Genomic DNA, 22,313 nt, shown 5'->3' on the forward strand with positions numbered 1-22,313 from the left:
GAGACTCCACCTGGGATTCTCCAGAACTGGCCTCAGTTATATCATGCCAGAGTTGTACCCCACAGCAGAAACTGTTGCTGGTCTAAGACACAGCAGCATCTCACTTCTGTGGAGCTTTGATGTGAGAGTTCTACTAACAGAGGATCTCTGAGCTTTCCATCCTTTGTTGTGGCTGCTTCTCCCCAGTGCTGTGAGGACACTGAGATCTTGAAAAGGTACTGGGATATCTTTCTGGAAGCATATTTGAAAAATGGAGGCAAAACCATTATAGCAAAAAACTTTCTGTGAAGGGGGTTCATGCCTTTGGCAAATACAAATTAAACATGGAGTGGGAAATCTGTTAAATTCTGTCTTGATCACTTACCTTTTTGTTTTCAATTCAGTAAATAAGGAATTATCTTTAAGGGTTTATTAATCTGCACACAATACCTTCTAAAGTCTCACATTATAATCTGGACTTGATGGGCCTTCCTGGGGTTTTTCTCTTTGGTTCATTTGGTAACTTCTTACCAGCCAAAGACCTGTGTGCTGCTTTGCAGTCGTTCCTAAAGTGCTGGTTGGCTCAGGAGCATCAGCCCTGGGGAAGGCTTTGCATTAAGGCTGGCAGCCTTGTGCAGCTGAATAGCACAAAGGCAGAAGGCTGGTGATGCATGTCAGAAAGCCTTCTGAGCAGCTGCCCTGCAGAGCCAGTGCTACTGCACTGTTCATTCCCCTCCTCCTCTCTTCCAGTTCCCTGTTGTTTCAGCTTTGCACTGATGTGAACACAGACTGGTTCCTTCATATTCCTTGTCTGCTCTGCACTGCCACCTTCCTTCTCTCTTCCTGCCCATCCCTTCTATCACAGGTTTCTCAAAGCAGCAGAAACTTGTGCTATCACCTTCTTCTCTGGACCCACCACTTACATTCCCAGTTCATATTCTGCGTGATTGTTGACTCCAGATCCACCTCAAATATTTTCCATCTACAGTTTATATTTGATGCAAAATGAAACTTGTGATAAAGGGTTTTAATGATGATAATTCATTTTTTTAATTTAAAAAGGCAACTTTGTATCAGAAGATTCCTTTAAAATTACAGAATAAATCTAAAGAAATCTGCATTGATAAGTGTTTTTATCTCTTTTCCATCTTTAAGGTATCTGTACTGTGGTAGAACTGGCAGCACTGAGAAGCTGAGACCCACAATCAGTTCTCTTGACCAAGAGAACTGGCACCACATCATCTCAGCATTTCAGGTAGGAAGTCCATTTTGCCACTATATGCCTGGATGCAAGCTGTGTTTAAATGCAATATCAGGATAAGGGCCACTGGTCTCATCCCCTGAACTTACTTGTTAATTCCTTTGTTAGCTGAATTACTCCTCAAAAGGCAAACATACATTATGGACTGGAACTTTGTTGCACAAGCCAAACTCGAAGTCAGCGCACTCCAGGCTTGGAAATTGCACATACAACTTCAAATTAAGAATCTGGGGAAGGCTTCATTATTTGGATGGTTTAGTGGAGCAGCACAACCCAAACCAGACCATGCACAGCATCACCTGCAATGGAGGAAGAGATCTCAGTGCTGGTGCTTAGTGCAGTGCAGGGCTTTGGGCTCCCATACTGTAAACCAGTTTCTGCATGATTTGTCTTGAGACACCTCTTTCCTCTGGTTGTTTTGTTTTTATGGTCTAAACTTAAAACCAAAGTGAAACTCAGCCAAAGTGCCCAGATTTCCTGGTTACAGGTTGAAACCAAGCAAAAAGTCCATAGTTGATATGGTTTCAACCTAAAACCATAAATAATTTTTTATTCACCTAAACTTCATTCCAAATTTACTCAAAACTTGGCCTGGATTTGCCTGAAACTTGGCCTATTATTGCTTGAAAATGAGCCCAGCTTCAGAGAGGTCCATGAACCTCCACAAACCTGGCCCAAGTCTCGAGTTTGTAATGAAACCCAAAACCAGGGGAGTTTCACCTGATTTGGGTTGGGTTATAGACATTTCTCACGGCTCTAGTATTTATTATGATTATAATAACAACACATTTATACAGAGCTGCAAGCACACACAGAGAAGTCCAGACAGCTTTCCTACCTGTCCAAGCTCACCAGCTCAGTCATGTGCTGGACTTGAGCTACAGTCAAACTCAGCCCCAGATGAGCAGATTAAAAAAATTAATTTCTCCTGGGTTGACTAAGCCCTAAAAAAAAAAAAAAAAAAAATCACCCAGAAGAACTTCAGACAGAAACTACAGGGATAAATAATCAATCTCCAAAGAAAACTAAGCAGTAGCCCTGTTTTCTGACTGGTTCATCCAGCAGCCTGAGAGATAAGCCAGGCAGGCTGGCAGAGCCCAGGTCCTGCTCACCAGCAGTGTCAATTTTGATTATCTCCATGCAACCTGCTGGCCCTACCCAAAATCTTTTTTTGCAGTAAATTATCAAGAACTGACACTGGTTTTGCTTAGGTTTTTTTTAAACTAAGTGGCAGCATGCTGGGTGGGGTATCTATGGGAAGAGACTCTCCAGGGGCTCTGTGCAAGGGCATGGGGTCATGCTCCTGGCTTTCTCAAGAGTGTGGGGAATGGCCAAGGCTCCAGCAGTCTCCATCTGAGATGCATTTTAGTGAAGAGGGGCTGTTCCCATGGCTTTATGCCAGCTGGGGCTGTCATGGCTGATGAGCCCCTGTGCTTCTTGTCCTCTTCTCCAGAGACACCTCAGTATTTTGGAGTCACTCCTGGCAGAATGGCCATTGTCTGTGAGCTCTCCCAAACCAAAACATCTGGTTCTCAGTTCTTGTCCTGTAAAACAAGGATGACAAACATATCCCAACCTCACAAGGGTGTAGCGAGGAACATCCTACAGCCCTGGGAGCCATAGAGAAGCTCATAAACAAACAAACCTGCAGATGTGAGAGCCAAGCCAGGGAGAGGCTGGGCCAGCGCTGCTGCCACGTGCATGGGAAAGGTCCAGCCCAAGAAAGGGGAAAAGCCCTTCCTTGTACTTAACAAAGACTTATCACAGCATCACTTTGGCCTGGGAGCACCAAGATACAGTATCTGACTAGACTCTTCAGACAAAACCACCTACATTTCTATGTGCACATGTGAGCATGTGTCTAAGCAGGCTGAGGACTCGGATGCATACCAACAAGCAGCCATGGCACATGCTGAGCTGGCTGGCACCAGCACAGGGCTGCAGCCCAGCTTTGCCAGCACACTCCCATTGGTCAGGCAACCTGGGCCTCCACAGACACTTCCTGTCACACAGCACAGTAGAAATAGAAAGGAGAGCTCAAAATACAAAAATAAACACTTTGTTGACTTCTCTGGGCCCCAAGGTTCCTCTCCTGAACTCAGTGGGAAGCTCATAACTGAGAAACTGGCTTGGGTGTGATATTCCTCAAAAGCATTTGTTATGAGGGTGTGAAATATTTGGCAAGTTTTAAGGACAACAGAAGCAGATTGTTGGAATTTGTCAGAGCTGAAGTCATCAACATCTTCAACATTTTTGCTGCACAGAAAGAGGGTCTCATCTTCAGGCAAACCAGAGCACACAGCCTGCTCCCGAGGGATCGGATTTCAAAGTCTCCAAGAGCAGCACCAGCCTTGGCGAATGGGGACCACCTCCAGCAGCCTGGCACCAGCAGTGCCTCTGCCTGCTCCGAGAGCAGCCTGGGCATGTCCTGCTCTGTGGGGACAGCAGCTGGTCCCTGCAGCACCTGCCTGGGGACCTGCAAGGGACAACTCAGAAGCACAAAGCACCAGGGCTTGTGCAGAACCAGCACATGTGAGTGAAGCAGAACATGCATTGGAGCGCTTTAGGCCACTGAATTACTGCAGCATTCTACCCTCTCCCTATTTTTTTCCCTCGTTTCTACTACAACTTCTACAATCATTACATTTTCATTGGTGTAAATGATGGCATATTTTGCCCCAAATCACACCTGTCTGCTTGCCCTGTCTGAAGTTTTCACAGCATCCCAAACCAGCACTATCCCGCAGGTTAATGTGACATCCCACACCTGAGGTGCCGATGGGGTTTGCACACCGAGCGCTCCAGGCAGCTCTGTGTAACCACAGGAGCTCACACAGGGGCTGCACAGGTCTCTGCAGGCATCCAACATGCTCAGGCCACAGGCAACAACTAGAAGCTCTGGGATTTTCTGAACACAAGGGTTTTAGCCAAGTGCTAGTCTGCCAAGATTGTGATAACATGAGGGCTTACTCTGGGCAACTACTCTGGTAGGACACTGCCAACCCGGATTTACTGGATTAATCTGGTGTACATCATATCTTGGCCTTAGCTGCCGGCCACTCCTGCAAGCAGAAAAGCTGCAAGATTTGCTCTGGGAGAGACTGAAGTAGACAAGATCCTGGGCTCAGATGTCCCAGTTTTTTGAAGCTGGTGTGTCCCATTAGCTCCCGTCCTACCTGGCACAGTGCAGCTGGGGGGCACTGAGAGCGGTGCACAGCTCCTGTCCTCCAGCCTCATCCAATGCTGAACTCTGGCTTCCCTTCTGTAACTGAAAAAATAAGATTTTCTCATCACAGGGAAGAAAGAAACTCTCTCCTCTTCATCTGGTGCCTACTCAGAAAGTAGCAGCACAATGTAAGCTGTTAACCCCACTAATTTGGGCCGAGACTATCAGGTCCACAAGAGTACTGTGAGGCTTTAATGGTTCAAGTGGCCATTCTTTCACAGCCAACATCAATTTTTAGAAGTGGTGAGAAAGCTTTTGCAATGCCAGCACCACCACGTCCTCCTTGGCCCAGAGCAGCAGGTTTGGTGCCTTGTGATGCACTCACCTGTTATGGTGCTGCTGGCAGGGACTGGCAGTGCCCAACTTGGGCCCAGGAAGGTACAGGCAACTGCTGGACATGAATCGTGGCATCCTGCTCAGGCCTGTCTGTGCTGAGGAGTCTTGACCTGATTAGCTCTTCCAAAGCACAAAGCTGAACTTGAATCACAGCACAGAATATTTATCTTAGAGAAAACCTGAGTATGACCCTTCAAGACCTGCCATAAGAAAGCAAATACTTGGGGTTCTTTGAAAGTCAGCTTAAAAGAGAGACTGTGGAAACAGCAGTGTTCTGCCAAAATACACGTGGGCTGTCAAGTTTACAAGATACTGTTACAACACACAATAAAAGAATTATTTGCTGTGTACAGTAACAAGCCATCTTTGTTAAAATCTGATAACCAAAAATTAGATTTATTATCCATGCAATCATCTATGTAGAGTCATATGCACAATCAGTTATTTCAAACAATTAAGCATTTTGTTATTTCCTTGAATTTGAAAAATATCCTTTAATTGCAAAAGTATACACATTTAGAAAGACCTCTACTTCAGTCTGTCTACTGCTTAGAGTCATTCTGGGGTCCCACTATCAAATGAAATACAGCAGATTATTTCAAAATCACACTGCAATTTACAAACCACTTTTTAATTGCAGGTTGCATGCAATGTTATTGGGCAAGCTTTGTGCTTCACTGAGACGCCAAGGAAGCTGCAAATATTCAAACTAATGGAAATGATCATACACATACAGCAACTAAAACCAAGAAACAAAAATTATATATCAGTTAAAGCACATTGCTGCAAAGAGACAGATGAATAATGTATAAAAAAAAGTGGATTTTTATGTGCAGATTGGTACAGCACATCTGGGTTTTCCATTTTAAAATGACTAAAAGAGCTACTGTCAAGATTTCTAGTTTCTGAAGCATAGCAAAGGCAATTTGCAGAACACTGTGGGCAACACTGGGGCTGCTGAAACACGGTCCAAGAACCTTTGGCATCATAAGGTGTTACATGGAGCTTAAATGTAAACCAACTCTACTGGATAGACTCCTGACAGGTCTTTCTGAAATCATCCTTCTCAGTTCCTCTCGGTGTTTAGGGGCTGAGAAAAAAAACTTAAACAGTACACTTACCTATAAACTATACAATCATGCACATTGGCACTAAAAATCATTCCCAACCTGCTGATATAGGAGTGCCATTTACAACTGTAAAGTTTTGATATATCTCACCATAGTTATGCAACATATGGAGAAAATACACTGTTCAACATTCTGGCACACTAATAAATAAAATCCAGACATGGTCTATTAAAAATATCGAAGTAATCCTGTGCACAAGCTTACTTTTTATATAGTTGTATTTGTTATGCAGAAGAAATCACAGAGAGCAATAATACAATTTGGGGTAAATTATAGGAGTACATTTCCCTTCCAAAGCTATTATAGCTCAATATATGTTCCTGCTATCAACTACAGTGCTGTCCCAGCAGCAGTTTCAGTGCTTCTTTCTTCCAGATTTTGTAGCATCACACCTCAGTACAATGTTCTGCCACCGCTGCTAAAAGATACACCATGGCATTTGCATATACAAGTACACCCACATCACTGAATAATTCACTTGATATTAAAACCCATCTAAAGCTTGTGGTGGTTTCTGGTATTGGATCATTCCTCTGTTATCAATCTTGGGTTATATGAGAGTAACTGTTGAAGTGGGGGTAAAAGAAAGGAATATCTTAAGGCAGTTTTAGCAAACAATGGTGTTTTTTTCCACACCTAACTGTGTTTTCTGTATAATGATTTAACATCCACTTCTGCATGTTTTGGCTATCAGATTGCTTTTTGACCAGATTACTCAGGTCAAGTCATTGGAAATGTTCTCGCTTCCTTTCTGGAACCACACAGTAACTTGAGAGAGGTCCACTGCTGTTTAGATTTGTGAAGGGTTCTGTATTTCTTCTGTTCTTTCTTTGCATGAAGCATGAACAGCAGCAGCTCCCTCAAGGAGGAATCACCTGCACACACAGACAGATACAAAGACAACCCTACTGACAACGCCTGAAGTATAAGAATTCAGTCTATCACAGTTTTAGCAAAAACACAAGGCCACAGAATAAACTAAAAAAAAAAACTGTTTTATTGTGACATTTATGACATTGAACCCTTGTTGATATGAATGGCTATGGGCACTCTTGACATGTTACAATATGTCATGGTGTAGGATGGCACTGATTGTCATCTGACTTTTGAGAATGTTTAATGGTCCCTACTGACCTCAGTGCATTTTGGCAAGTCACAGAAACTTTATCATCAGGTTTGTGTATACAGTTAACAAGTAGTTGGTCTTATAAGCACCATTACAAACCCTCACATTAAGGGTATTATTAATCTAGTTTACAAATGCTTCATTGATAAAAATAGCATGATTACAGTATACACACACTTAATTTACATGTAATGTATTATAGGCATAACTGAGATAAACTACTGAGCTAACTTTGGTTGATTGAAGTATTTAGACTGAATAATGGCAATTTTGGCTTCTAAGTTGTGTAAATATTACAGTGCATTTATAAATCTAGGTTGAAAATTTACTAGCACCAAATGGATATCATAAATGGCTGACCTAGTAAGTTGTAGTTGGAGAAGCAAAGTTTAAGAATTACAAAAATAGAGCTGTCCATCAGTTGAAAGCACATTCTTGTACCTCTGCTGAAATGATGACGTGTCTCAGCATCAGTGGCCAACTTCCAATGATAAAAGTCCCAGTTTTCAAGATTCAACATATCAAGGTAGCTCAGCTACACATAAAAGCCTGAGGAAGTGGTAGTTTTGAGCTCATGTATTCATCCTGTACCTTGTTTATGTAATAATATGATAGTGCTTGTTCATACAAATGTACTCATGTAAGATTGTACCTATGATATGGAGAATCTGATTGGGAGGAATATTCAGTCCTACCTATCTATCTTTGGTTTAATTATTTGGTCTTTGGTTGATGAATTAATGAAGCAATATCTGAATTTTCATTTTCAGGTTATCTCCCAGCTCACCACTGAGGTAGTCTTTGTCATGTTTCGCTTCAAGCTGGTTAAGTTCCTTCTTTTTATAGAGTGGAATACTACTAATTTGTAATGAATAATTTCCAGGCACTGGCTTCTTCTTTGTGAAATGAAGGTAACTTATCCCGTCCTTCTTATTGATTCTAAAGAAACCATCTTCATTTCCGGAGTCAATTAAATATCGGTTATGGTTTGTCAGTGTTGTGAGGGCAGGGAGCAGCTCCAGGATGCGATCTTTGTTACTGAGATCTGAGATGTTGATGGAGAAGACCGCTGCTTTCTCAATATCCCAGCTGGCGAGACTGATGGGTGGCTCCAGCTCTTGCTGATCCTGCACAAGAACAAAGGATGTCAGTTGGCTTTGTCAGAGAGCACTTCACATGTGCTTGTGTGTATTTCTTGCCCAGGTCATTCATTACTAATTAGGCAATTTTTAAAAGGAGGTTCTGCAACATCCTCTGTCAAATCCACTCTTACAGGCCTAGGACTCCTCAGGATGAAGTACAGAGCTTGTCACCACTGCTGTGTGGGTTAGAGGAACCCAAGACACGTGCTGGAAGTTTCTGTGCATGTGCCTTGCTGCCTGACAGGTGAAGCCCCTGCATGCTGGGAGCCTGTGACCAGACTCCTGCAAAGAGAGCAAACAAGGCACTCTCCTCCTCTCTGCCAGGGGAGCCACAGGCTGAGAGAACAACTGTGAAGGACAGCAGGGTCCATGAGGGAGCCACAGCATTTCAATGGGGATTTTCTGCTTTGCAAGAATCATTTGGGTTAAGTGTGGAGCCAGGGTAGGTGCAGTAGAATGCTGGAAAAGCAGCCTCACCCTTTATCTCTGACTGGGTGGTAACATTTCTGACAGCAACACACACTGTAATATTTTCATTTGGAAAGCAAGAGAAGCTCTATATCACTTCTGAGACAAAAACACTACCTGACATCCAAAACCAGCTTTGATCTACTGTAGAGTGTAGATTTTTCCTGAGGGATTGTCTCTTGACACACATCCTTCTGAGTCCAGCTTTCACAAGACAGCCACAAACTCTTTCCCCCCAGAAAGGGTCAATTACCTCTGCTTCACTTGCAGTTTCATTAGTGCTCCTGCGCTTCCTTCCTCTCTTGGGATAGCCATTGATTTTACATTCATAACAAGCTTCTGGAGAGAGGGAGTTGTCATCTACTTCTCCACTGAGTGAAAGCTCTTGTCCTTGACCTCTGCCTAGTCCCACTCCAGAAACACAGTGTCTGAGGAAGGAAGAAATTCAAAATTAACTCCAGCGAGACATAGAACTTATCAAAAGCTGCATTTGGGGGACTGTAAGTACAAATAATTAAGTAATCATGTTGCATTCATTTCCTAGGAAAAATTTCTGCTAAAGTCAACAGACAAAATTCTCACTGAATCACAATGAGGCCACTCTTTATTTCAAGAATCTGCCTTCATGGGTTTTTGCCCAAGAGAGACCTGCCAATATTTAACAGTCTTAAAAACACAGGCTTAAGCTCTGAGTTGTTGTTAGCAATTTCTGTTATCCAGCCTGGAACACATTTAAAGACACCAATTTTCAACAACTGCTCAAAAGTCTGGAGAGTGAGGTCTTTCATAATGCATCCCAAAGCTTTTAGTCACTTACAAACTTTAAACCACAATCCTTCTGCTTTCCATTTGGGTTGCTTGGTCCTATATGATGTACAGCCCTAACATACCCACTGGGGCAAGGGAAAATTTGTTTTATTGATAAAGCATATTTATTTATTTAAAAAATATTAATTTGAAACACAGAAGAAGATGGAACATACAAGAACCTAAGAGCATGCAGAGCTGTTATTCCAACCAGCAGGTGAAACCTCTTGTATAATGTAATTCTTTTTGCAGCTGGTAGGGGGTGTTATTATTAATGTTTGTTTTGTTCTTCTTTAAGGAGAGAAGTGAATCACAACAAGGAGTACAAGCTCCCAAGTTCCAAGGTCAGAGGACTTGGCAGACTGCTGGGGTGTGCAGGAGAGGTGAAAGCAGTAGTTTAAAATAGAGGATTGAACCTAGTAGCCCTGACCAAATTTCAGTTTCAAGCATTAAACCCCTCCCTTTCCATGGTTACCTTTCCCAACCCTGCCCTCCCCCCTCCAATATCAGTAAGTGCATCCAACTCTTGAGCACCTTCCCAATCCTATCCCTTGTTAATTGCTGACAATCCCCCTGGTTCTGCTGCTCCACACTGCTAAGAAAGGAGTGGACCATGTTTCCTTGGTATCTGTTAGTTTAAAATGAGAATCCCTTACCCTTGTCCTATTCTGAAGTAACCAGGTGGACATCCACAGACGTAGCCACCTTCAGTGTTTGAACAACCATAGCTGCATGGGGCTTGTGCAGAACCGCATTCATTGATATCTTGGCAACCTCCACTAAACTGCTCATACTGAAATCCAGTAGGGCACATACATTTATAGCTTCCCAAAGTATTGTGGCAGGATGCTCCTCCACAAATATGTGCACTGAGACATTCGTTTTCATCTGGAAAAGAAGCAGAATATACCATGTTAACTTTTACCCAGGTACACAGTCCAGCCTACCCCTTGTACAGGTCGTGCTTGGCTGAATGTGCTGCCCCCTCAGATGGACACAGACAACTGGCCTTGTCCTTCCTCTTGGCTGGGGCAGTGCTCCCTGGGAGATGACTTCAAGCACACAACAGCAACACTGGGGCTGCTCTACAGAAGATATTTCATGTTGTGTCAGATCATGCTCTGGAGAGCAGCAAAACAGAGAATATAGCTTTTTTTTCCAGAAATAACTGAGAAGGATAAAACTTTGTACAGCCAACAATCTGGTCAAGTAACCCCTTGCTCATAGTGCTGTTCAACATTAAAGGAAAAAAAGTAGGGAATCAAGCTCTGACACTTTTTCCAGGGATTGAAAATACCTCCCTACACCCTTACATTTAAATATTCGACATAGGTAAGATATGGGAAGTCATAAAGTAAAAATAAAAGCAGCTATAGATACAAAAGACTGCTGTATTCTGAACCAGTCCTTTTCCAAACTCCCTAAGGGTGGCACTGTAGGAGTTTCAGGTCACTTCAGGCTTATTTACTGAAAATGGCTACTTTTTGAAATGAAGCTGGTCTGATTTTTGATGTCTGATGTGGCAAATTGCTTCCAAAAGTTCTGAATATTATTGTTCTCCATTTCCTGTGATAAATGTATATGTACATTTTGGGGGTGTGCACACATAAGAAACTCCATTTGGGAAGTACTGAGCAGCATCTCTCTGACCTCAACATCCAGGTTACAGGAGAATAAGTAATAAGTCAGAGCATAATTGTCTTTATCCAAACAATGTGGCTCTTTGTTCTTTGTTTAAAAGCAATGTCTTTGCTTCTTGCAGCCTGATTCACGATGTGGTGTACTGTGGAAGTGCCTGGGCAGGGGATGCAGTCACAGACAGCACAAGACATGGGAGGAACCAAAGCATTCTTCAGTGATTATCTAAATGTGTTGCAGCAACATAAAAAATCCCTGAACGATTCATTAAATAGGCTAAAAAAGACACAAACTGTTTGCAGAGCTGGGATTGCCAAGGAATATGAAGGAATTGTTGCGGAAAAACCTAGCACATGGATTCTTCCCCTGTGGTACACCCAGGAGATTCAGATAAGTATCTTAAGAATATACAGTTACAGACAGTACAATGTTAACGTGTGGAGACCACAAGGTATTAAAACCTGGGCCTGAATCCTGTGTTCCCAAAGCCTGTAAGGGTTTATCATTAACTTAGAGAGATGTTTCAGTGTTTCTCACACTTCAGAGCAGCTATACCAACATCATAAATGCTTGTTTGGGCCACAAGAAGTTGCTGCACCAAGAGCAGATATGCTCAGTTCACCACACTCCACAGTGGCAAGAAAGCAGACACTAGTGAGATTAACTCCCATATTTTGGGTGAGTGTCAGAAGAAAAAAATATGAAGAAAAATAAAAAAATGTTTGGGACCCTCAGACTGCACAAGCTGTGCTGTCAGGCACCAGCCTTGCTCTCCTGTGCTCTGTAACACACAGCTCTGTCATGCTCAGCTTCAGCAGGAAGGAGAAATGCCTCGAGGACAAGGATCCAAACCTCCTTTCCTGCAGCTTTGGATTTCTGCCTGGACTGCCCCATGTCCAAGGAGGTGGAAGTACTGGCTGAGTCTTGCCACAGGTGTGGTCCTCCAGAATTTTTCCTGGTGAATTTTCTGGTGGACCAGTATTTTTGGTGCCAAGGCTAGCACCTTTCTTTCAGTGGGACAAACACTCAGTGCTTGTGCATTTTGAAACTGGTATCCCCTGTATAAATCTAAACAGTAGTCAATGGCCTCAAAAGCTGGAATATGAGTGTACACCTGGTTTGGAAATATACTTAGTTAAATGTTTTCACCCAGGAAAACCTGGAAACAGCCAAGATGTTTCACAAAACTCAGCACTGCACTCTTTCAGATTCTGCAGTGTCCTCCAGCAGCCAGACATGACAGTGCTGGTTTCTTGGGGGCTTTTTGTCCTCCTGCAGATGAAATTCTAATTTAACCCTAAACTCTGCTAATTGAATTAACATTCAAAACCCCCACATGTTTGTGTTCCCTCCTTGCTCTCTGTATGTTACAGGCACAGAGTGCTGGAGCAAAGCAAATGTCACAGCAAGGCCTGCATATAATGTCAGGAGGTTTGATAAGCACAATTAAAAGCAGAGACCTCCCTGGAGCACCACAGTGATAACAAGGCAAGGCATTTCTATCTTTTTGAAAGCAAAGAAAGCCAAATAAAAGTTATAAAGCTCTTTGTTCTCAAAGAGACCATCAAACACATCTCTGGGTATCCACACAAGACTAGCTTGCATGAAGCCCTTTAAATGTGATGGAAACTGCACATAACTGTCACTAGAGGAAAAATTATTGCTGTTTCTCTTGTTTGAATATGCTGCATACTACACTGCTGAAACAGAGGCTTTTCCCATGACTGCTGCACAGGTAGCCCCATCTATGAGGGCTCAGAAACTTGGTACAGCTACAAAGTTTAGACAGGGAAGAAAGAGGCATTTAATTCAACAGTGTATTTACTTATGAACATAAACTTACAAGCACTAGCATTTGTTAATTATAACCAGAATTGTCCTGTAAGCACTCACTCTAAACTGTATCCCAAACCTTCAAGGAAGCACCTCTAGACAGACAGCTGCAGGTTTGCTCTAATATAACCATTTGTTAACTCTGTACAGAGGAGGGACTTAAACACAGCAGCCTTCCTGTGGGTGTTGTCAGAATGACAAAAGCACAGATCAAGTAGGATTTTAATGGAATTTGAGATTCTTGGAGCCAGAAGCTGAATTACATGATTTAATAATCCAAAGTTGTAGTTCTGAGAGTTCCAGGCTCAATCCACCATCCACTCTTAGACAGGACCTTTGTCCAAGCAGAAACCATTGCAGAGCTGAGTAAGATTTCCTTTGTTCAGATCACAAAATACCTGAGCAACACAAGTTTCCTCAAAGTCAATACAACCTCTAGCACCCTCAAGGAGAGCTTTGTGCTTAAACATTTCTGGAACCAGGACATGGATTACTGTGTGCTTCATATCCACTCTGCCTTCACAGGAGACCACACTTGTAATGAAACTCTGCTGAACTTAGCAAATAATCATCAGAAAAGAAAGTATGGCAAACTGCACCATTGCCCTTCACTTCTTGCTGCTAACAAAAGTAACATGCATTTTTATGTATGAATTTACAAAAGTGACTTGCCAACACATTGGTTCCACTGGTAATGCTGGAGATATCCTTGTGGGCAGCTGCACCTGTATCCTCCAATTATATTTTGGCAGCCGTGCTGACACCGGTGGTTACCATCACATTCATCAACATCTAAAAGGGTGAAACACAGTCTGAGTTTTGGGAGAGAAGCTCAAATTATGCTGTATTTGGAAAACATGTTACAAATAATCCTATATATATAAAAAAATAAAAAATATGTATATATTTCATGATCTTTCAAAGATCTGACCACTATGGGCCTTTTGGGTTTGGATTTGTGGCTCCACAGCAAGTAATACAGGGCTGAAAACCATAGAAACCATAGAAAGCTCTCACATTCGGCAAAAATTTTCAGGTTTTACATTCTGCTATGGAGCAGACAGGAGAAAGCCATTTGTATATGGGATCCCTAATGCCTTCCTTAAGGGTCCCAGCTCCACAGCAGACAGACCCTTGCTTTCACCCAGGCATGCAACCCAAAAATTTCTTTTTGAAACAACCCAAACTCTGTCCTAAGAGAAGGCTCTAAGGACCCAGAGGAATAAGTCTACAGCCCTTGAACTCTCTTTTTAGCAGGTCACCTTGGAGATGCAAGACTTCCTGTCCTTGAATCCCTCAGAAACCCATGCAGGATTCAAAAGAGGTTCACTGAACTTATGACACTTAAACTAAAACATTCCAGGCTACATCTCAGAAATTATCTGTCCAGCTCTTTAGAATCCCACAATATATCAATTTTTTTCTGGCCCATGAAGAGAAATACTGCCTTGTTGCTAAATTTCTGTACTCCCCCCTCACTTCAACCTACACATGCTTGCTTCTGCAGATTTTGGTGCTTACTCCTTGGGTGACAGTATGGGTGAAAGAAGATTAAGGAAGCAGGAGAAGGCCAAGTTAAATGCACTGTGTTGTACCCACCTTCACAGCTCTGCCCAGTTTGATCAAGTGAGAAGCCACGTTGGCACTCACAAACAAAACTTCCTGGTGTATTCTGGCAAATGCCCTTTGCCCCACAAAGATTGATCTCAGTAGCACACTCGTTGTTGTCTGGGGGAAAGCAAAGCTCAGTGTTAGTCCATAGTTGTCATTTCAAAGCTGATGTTTTGGCCATGCTATTGATGGAGGGGTTGTGGCAGGAGGTAAAGGCACATCGGTAGCACAGGTGTCTCACTGCCCTCCCAGGTTCTCACTTTGCATTACAGGAAAGTTTACCCTGCCTTCTTTTGAATTTGGAAACACAAAAGTAATTGGAAGGGAAACTTTCTTTTCTTCACCAAAATATGAAGTTTGATCGTTTGGTCTCCAAACACCTGCAAATTCCCACCAATACCATGGGATCATCAAACTGACACAGAAACAGGATCCAGTTTGCACAGCAGAAAGTGTGTTTTGCAGGAGAAAGCAGTTTAGTTTAACATTTCCATGTATCTAATGGGTATGTGATCAGAAGACAACTGCAGAAATGTGTATTTCATAGCTATTTCAAGAAGCCTTGACATGGTCTCAATGAGCTACAAAAAGAAAAATATAGCTAATTTTGCTCGATGCCTAAGAAAGGGTAAGGCAAGAATTAAAAAGTGGTGTTTGTACTGGCTGGTTCTTGCAACTGCAAAATTCAAAGACAGATTATGAAAGCAAGGGAAGGTAGGAGGAAAGGGCCTCTTTGCATCTCTGGTGGGATTAGGATCAGAATCTGGCTCATGTTTCCATTTGATTCCTCAGGAAGATGATTTTACCTCCTTGTTACCTTGCTTCTGGAGTCAGGGTCAATAACAAATCCCAAATCTATGTCTACCTTCCCACACCACCTACCAATGCAGGCTGTATGGTGCTGAGTGAATCCAGGAGGACATTTGCAAGTGAATCCCCCAATAGTGTTGACACAAAGGAACTGGCAGTTGTGCTGCTTTGTTGCACATTCATCAAGATCTAAAAAAAACAAGAAAACATCTTTCAATTATATTCCCTGGACTCAGAAATAAGTGGTTACAAATAAAAAACAGCAAATAAAGTCTTTTGAATTTACATCTCACTTTACACACTGGTTTCCAATTCCTCTTACATGAAGCCCCACATTTAATGAATGGGACTTTGGAGCTACAGTGACCATGCTAACACTGAACTGAAGACACCACTCCCATTTGTCTGAAAGTTTCTGTGATGTAATAAATGTCTGCTCAGCCAATAAATGAGAAGTCACCGTCTTCATGAGATCTGGCAGACTGGAAAATGGCATTGCACTGAAGCACACTATTACTCCAAAAGAAATCTTGAAATGCTAATGGCAAAGTACACTGTCATTCTGCATGCCAAATTTGGAATTGCTGCTCTAATTTGTGTGGTTTTAATCAAATCTTAGTTACCAAGACACATAAATGTATGGAATTCTAAAGAATATTCCAAATCTCTCCTGCACTTATTCAGCATGCTGCAAAAGCAGTAGGTAAAAATTCTGTTGATGCTGGGCAATGTACTGCAAACCACCTTTGCATCCAATAAGATCCATTTATCATTGAATGATATGGCTTAAACCAACAAGCTTACCAAAATGAGAACAATCCTATATATTATTAATTACAAAATCTTTTGAAGATCAGCTGCCATAACCTGCAAAAATTCCTGTCCATCTATTGTTCATCCAAATTAACAAGGAGTTAACTGAAATACCAGCTCCATCCTGCCCAGGCCACTTCCACTGTCTTTAGTGGAAATACTCACATGAATCAAGGAGACAGATTTGCCTCATTTCAATGTCCTTGCAATTATTTTTGCCTGAGAAACACAGTTTCTGCAGTAAATTCTTTTCTTGATTTTTACCTTTGCAGCTTCTCCCATCTTCTTGCAGGATGTATCCTTTTGGACATGAACACTGGTAGCTCCCCTCTGTGTTTTTGCAGATGAAATTGCAAGGTTTTGGAGACTCATTGCATTCATTCAGATCTACAAGAAGCAAAACCAGATACCTCAGTGCTGGTAATCAAGGTTTGTGATAATGTTTTACAAAATGTTCAGGATAGATCAGAAGGAAATCCAAATCCCCAAAGCATTAACAAGTGAAATTTTATTTTCTCATTTTTCAAAATCTTTCTATTTCTTTCTTCAAGTCCTCTCTTAGTGATAAACTTTATATACAAACACCACAATGTAAAACCTACCAATGCAAAGAGTGCCAGTGACATCTGTAGTATAGCCCAGATTGCAGAGACAATGGTAAGTTCCCCTCTCATTGATGCACTCCCCATTGCGGCAGACGTCGTGAATAACCTTGCACTCATCAATATCTGCAATTAAACAAGATTTAGTTCTCAGTGGAACAAAACTGATTTTGTGCAGCTTCAATAGGTTCTTGTGACCTGACACAGAGAAACCCACACCATACATAAAATAACTACATAAAACAGTGAAGTATTGCACAGATTTAAGGAGAACTAGTAAGTGGAAAAATATGGAATGGTGCATTACTCTAACTTTCTTATAGAGTAAACAAGCTGTAAATGGAAGGGAACAACTGAAGCTGATCATGTATCAGCCTTCACAAATCAAACAACCCTTTGCCTTCTTGTGCACAAATAGTTCTCAACATGTGCCTGCAACACACTCAAATGTGAGATGCAAATTCCCATTTGAGTGCATGTCAGTCAACCAGGACATAAAGCAAGTAACTGCCAAGATGGGATGGATGCCTCATCATCCGGGGCCTTTGGCTGTGCACCATCCTCCTAAAGGACTATACTCAGTCAACAAGAAAAATCTTGGAAAATTTCAGCTGATATCCAAAACATTTAGGACATTACAGTGTTCAAATATGCAAAAAGAGAGTTTATAATTTATCACCTAATTTGGCATTGTCTAAGAGATCATTTAATGAAAAGTACCTGCTCCACTGGATGTGTATCCTCGGCCATGAGGACAAAGCTTCTTGAAGGCCACGGTGCCTGGGAAGGGACAGACCTCACAGTTCTGTCCCCAGCCTCGGCCACCGTCACAGCAGCATTCCGACTTGGTGACAGCGTTCCTGTTGCTTGATCCGATTTGGCACATACTTTGTAAGACTTCAGTGAAGCAGTAGCCCTCCCTGTTGTCTGGAAAACAAATTGTGCATCACAGAGAATCCTAATGGTGAACTCCAAAGGCTCAAGAGATGTTGGGAATTTAGTCAGAAATGTACGAGAAAGGGCATACTTCACCCTGAGACTGTGGAACTGAGAGTGAAAGGCTACCAGCAGTAAGAACGAGAGAATGACATCTAAGGGAAACAAAGACAAGAAATTTAGCAAAAGGTGGAAGACAAGAAGTTACAATATGCTTAATAAAATGTATGTTTCTGTTTGAACCTAGAGAAAAAGGGACTGGCTGAAAATCAGGACCAAAGAAATGGCAGAGCAGCTCCTAGCTGACTGAAACCATGGAACAGTCAGCTTTCATAGCAAGTCCCCCCAGCTGGACTGACTGAGGCAGGGGTATGGTGAGCATGGCAAGAAGGAACTTGCGGGAGGACACCTACATACGAGGGCCCCTTCCCAAAGGCACGTAAATTCAAGAGTGTGTTTTCTCACCATACATTTGTAAGTTTAATTTCAGCCCTCACTGCAGCTATTCAAGTGACAGCTCATCCAGGTGTAAGCTGGGACTTACCAAGGCACTCGTCCTGGCTGTCGCTGACCGTGAATCCCTCGTTGCACTCACACCTGTAACTCCCCACTGTGTTCACACAACGGCCGTTCTCACAGAGCCCAGGTTTGGTCTGACATTCATTCTCATCTGCATTTTTGAAATTTTATGATGAAAATCAAGTCCATTATTAGATTAATGTCAGTAAGAGATTGGAATGGAACTCTTATGCTGTGCATTCTGCCTGGTTAAACTTCAATTTTTTTCTTTTTGTTATATTTTAAAGTTTCTTTTATTCAATTTTCACAGGAAACATGGCAATCTAGCTCACAATTATGATAAATATTATATCTGCAGTATAATATATATATTATATCTGCATTCCTCACTGGTTTAAAAAAAATCAGATCTACTTTCATTCCTGCTAGCAGAGATAAACAAGCCTACAGCAACCAACCCAAATCCTCACCTTCTTCCCTCAGAGCATTCAGCAGCAGCACAAACTGACTGACACCCACTCCCAGTTTTTCTACTTACTGCTTGGTTTTGCTGTTCAGATGTGTACATCTGAACAGCAAAACCAAGTGTGTACAGCGCCAATAGATCCATTACACAAGTTGCTGTGCAATTCTGCCCCTGAGTTTCTTAACACTTTGTTAAATCAAAAAATTTTAGTCCTGCTGAGGAACTGTGTATTTCAAGAGCTTCAATACTTCAGTGTCACTTACCTATACATCCTTCCCCGTCTGGTCTGCGCTGATAACCAGGCCCACAGATACACATATAGGTGCCAATTAGGTTTTTGCATTCCATCTGTTTTGAGTCACAGTCATGAATTCCTTCTTCACACTCATTCTGATCTAAAACACAAGATTTAGACTTTATTATATAGATACATGATCCTGGAAATTCACAATAGTAAATTTTGACTTTGGAATCTCTATCATAATCAAACCCTATACATACATTTATTGTTCTAAACCAACCATAAAATATACTAGCCTTGAGCAAATTGATTCCTCCCAAACACCCACTTTTAGGACAAGACAAAACCATATCATCTGATATGACCTCACTTTAGGCAGATGTATAAATTTACTGGCAGGACAGACCTAGTACAATCAAGTGCATAATGCAAACCATAGAATTTCATCACAAATTCTTTCTGACTCAGTTGCTCCCTGGAATTAAAACTCTGGCCCAATAGTGCAGTGAGTCAGAGCTCTGCCCCTGCAGGAACTGAAATCATTATCACACAACTGTGAGAGTCTGGTAGGAGCTTTACCTCTGCACATTCTCCGGTCCTCCCGCAGAACGTACCCCCCAGGGCACTTGCACTCGTAGGATCCAAAAGTGTTCACGCAGCGGAAAGCGCAGAGCAGAGGGTTCTGGATGCACTCATTCACATCTGGGTTTGGGGGGACAAAGACCATGGAGGGAGGGAAACACTTGTATAAAACTCAGCAGACTTGAGTGCACAGGCTTTAAATACAGGCAATACCACAGATCCCAGTTTACTGAGGACTAGATTTTAATAGCTGAGGACACTTGGTTCTACTCCTCATGGATTTCTGCAGAGAAGCAGGCACCAGACATGCCAGGATGTTTGCACAGCTACCTGAAGTTTCAATAAGTTGAACAGCAGGCAGCCAATGGAAACAATTTCCAGATCCATGCTGCCAAAATACTTGCTTAGTTAAAACTATATCTTTTCCACACCTAGGTTCGTTTTCTTTTTTTATTGGTTATTTAAATTCCACATGCAGTAAAATTCAGATTCTTCATAAACTGAATTTCACAGAACAATATCCTCACTTGAAACATTATTGTCCAAAATGCCTGGACTACTTGAGTCATCACTGCTATATAGTGATGTTTATGCACTCAGCTAGCTCCTCCTCTGCAATTTGAGCTTTTACCAAAATTCCACAGAGAAGCAAATGAAGCTTTAACTGTGTGTAAAAATACAGTTTGCATTTGCAATCTGATGCAAAAATAGATACATTCTTTTGCATGGGCTTGCAAAGAAATAGATTGTGGCAGATAACTTGGGAACAGCTGTGTCAAGTCAGAGGACAGTGTCACAACGTCCTAGGACATTCTCTATCCCTGGTGGTAACAGAAGGAGATGAATATTAAAAACCATGCATGCAGAGATCTTTCCCCTGATACAGCCTCTCAGTTTAAGGACTTCCACAGCCAAAAGCCACAACCAAACTATCAAGCTTAACTTCTACTAATGGATTCCCCCACAAATTTGTAAAATCTCTTTCTGGGTGAATTTATACTTGTGGCCTTACTAATATTCTGCAGCAAAGGGTTCCACAACTTAAGTAAGTACCATGCATATAAAAATATTTGCTTTGGTTTGTCTAACATGGTCCCTCTATTTTTGGTACCTTTACCACTTGTGGCTTTATGAAATCATATATCTCTTCAACCACATTTTCCACACTGAAAAGTTCTAATTTATTTTTCTTCTATAACTCTGATCTTCCTTACTTCTCTTCATGCATTTTCAAATTTTATCTTTTGAAATGAGATGCCAAAACAGGAAAAATATTCAACCTATGGGTACCATGGTAATTGTTGAGTAGTGTATCTGTATTTTCCTGTTTCTTCCCTAACTCACTCAAGCAGCCCATTTCCTATCTTCATCATGCACAGTGAGTCTCTTCACTCAAGGAGGTAGGCAAAAACAATACACGAGTAAGCAGCACTTCTGGGAACTGTTCTGGAGAGACTGCACCCCAATATGCTCCTCTCTGGGCAGTCCCTTAGTAGATACAACCTGAAAGTCTGTCCTCTCCAGCTCCCAGCCCCAGTCAGAAAAAACATACTACAGTTCAAGGTGGATACAGGAAGGAGGAGCCCATTTTCCCATTTCAGAGAAAGAGGTATTGTTCCCAGTGTCCATATTTTATTTTTAAAGCTGCTTTACTCCCCTCAGCTGTTTTCAAAATCAGGGAACACAATTACTACAAGAGTCCTTAGCACACAGGAGTCTCACCTTCACAGGTCATCATTGGCCCAGGCTCAAATCCTTCTACACAGGTGCATTCAAAGCCTCCTATCACATTCCTGCAAGTTCCATTTCCACACGGGTTTCCAACAGCACATTCATCAGTATCTGCAAGTAGTTAGACCAAGGCAAGAATACATGGTTATATACAACCAAAATGATAAAAAATCCATGTTGTTGATGTACAACCAGAAAAATAGAAAATGAAAGAACTCACTTAAAGTACTGAATTAGAACCACAGACTCCTAAAATCATTTGGGATTGCTAGAGGCTATCTGGGTTACCAGGGCAGGGCCAACTTTGGAGCAGATTGCTCAGGCCCTGCCCTGGCAGGTTTTAAGCACTAGCAGGGATGAAGACTCCAAAATGTTAGAATGAAACAACCCCACTGCTCCTTAATAACATGCTTAGCAACTCAGGAGAATCTTTAAAATGGAAGCTGGAACAGCTGTACTTACCCACACATTCTGCTCCTTGTAAGATGTAACCATATGGACATTCACAGCGGAAAGACCCATCTGTGTTGATACACTGCCCAAATTTACAGTTATCAGGATCGAGGCACTCATCCACATCTTAACCAGAAATACAAACAACACAGTAAGTGCAACTGGCTTCATGTGCTTTTAGACTTCTCTCAAAGAACAAGTGTTCTGGCAAGAAATATTTCTGAGATCACAAAAAAATACTAACGTTTAAATTCTGACATATTAGGATTAGGGCACAGAATTTGTTTTGCAGCTTTCAGAATGCAGAAAAGAAACTGATTCTAAATGTCAGATATAAACCTCTCTGACTGGGGCTACAGGGAAAGCAGCAGATATGAAAAGCAGTAGTCATCCAGTGCTCCTTAAATGCAAACTTTTGCCAATAAGGCTGAAGTGCTGTTTGTCTTGGGAGAGAACAGAATGTACTGAAGGGATCTGGGAAACTGTGGTTTGCACTTCTGGAGGATTAAAACCATTTACTGTAAACAGGCTACACATATTGTATAAGAAAAGACAAGTATGCTACATGACATTAGATCTATTCTCTAGATCCTACATAAGTTT

At 41.9% G+C, this 22,313-nt stretch overlaps 1 protein-coding gene across 4 annotated transcripts in view; it reads right to left on the minus strand.

The window, feature by feature from the left end:
* Positions 1-6,918: 6,918 nt before the first annotated feature.
* FBN1 (fibrillin 1) overlaps positions 6,919-22,313 on the minus strand; it is a gene marked incomplete at its 5' end in the record, with an annotated part of 142,985 nt that continues 127,590 nt past the window's right edge. For 2 of the 4 annotated variants that reach the window (XM_084214115.1, XM_084214116.1), the window contains 14 exons: positions 6,919-8,185; positions 8,922-9,096; positions 10,132-10,363; positions 13,619-13,738; positions 14,546-14,674; positions 15,440-15,556; positions 16,445-16,567; positions 16,783-16,908; positions 17,503-17,709; positions 18,263-18,388; positions 18,967-19,098; positions 19,524-19,646; positions 21,249-21,368; positions 21,720-21,836. In XM_084214115.1, the coding sequence (XP_084070241.1) occupies positions 7,796-8,185; positions 8,922-9,096; positions 10,132-10,363; positions 13,619-13,738; positions 14,546-14,674; positions 15,440-15,556; positions 16,445-16,567; positions 16,783-16,908; positions 17,503-17,709; positions 18,263-18,388; positions 18,967-19,098; positions 19,524-19,646; positions 21,249-21,368; positions 21,720-21,836 (2,237 nt within the window). In that variant the 3' untranslated portion in view covers positions 6,919-7,795. Of the gene's footprint in view, positions 8,186-8,921; positions 9,097-10,131; positions 10,364-13,618; positions 13,739-14,545; positions 14,675-15,439; positions 15,557-16,444; positions 16,568-16,782; positions 16,909-17,502; positions 17,710-17,809; positions 17,874-18,262; positions 18,389-18,966; positions 19,099-19,523; positions 19,647-21,248; positions 21,369-21,719; positions 21,837-22,313 lie in introns of those variants that run through there. The other 2 variants (XR_014616473.1, XM_084214117.1) reach the window with 2 other exon arrangements.

Source organism: Fringilla coelebs (assembly GCF_963513975.1).
Source record: "Fringilla coelebs genome assembly, chromosome: 12".
In the NCBI taxonomy this organism is placed as follows: Eukaryota; Metazoa; Chordata; class Aves; order Passeriformes; family Fringillidae; genus Fringilla; species Fringilla coelebs.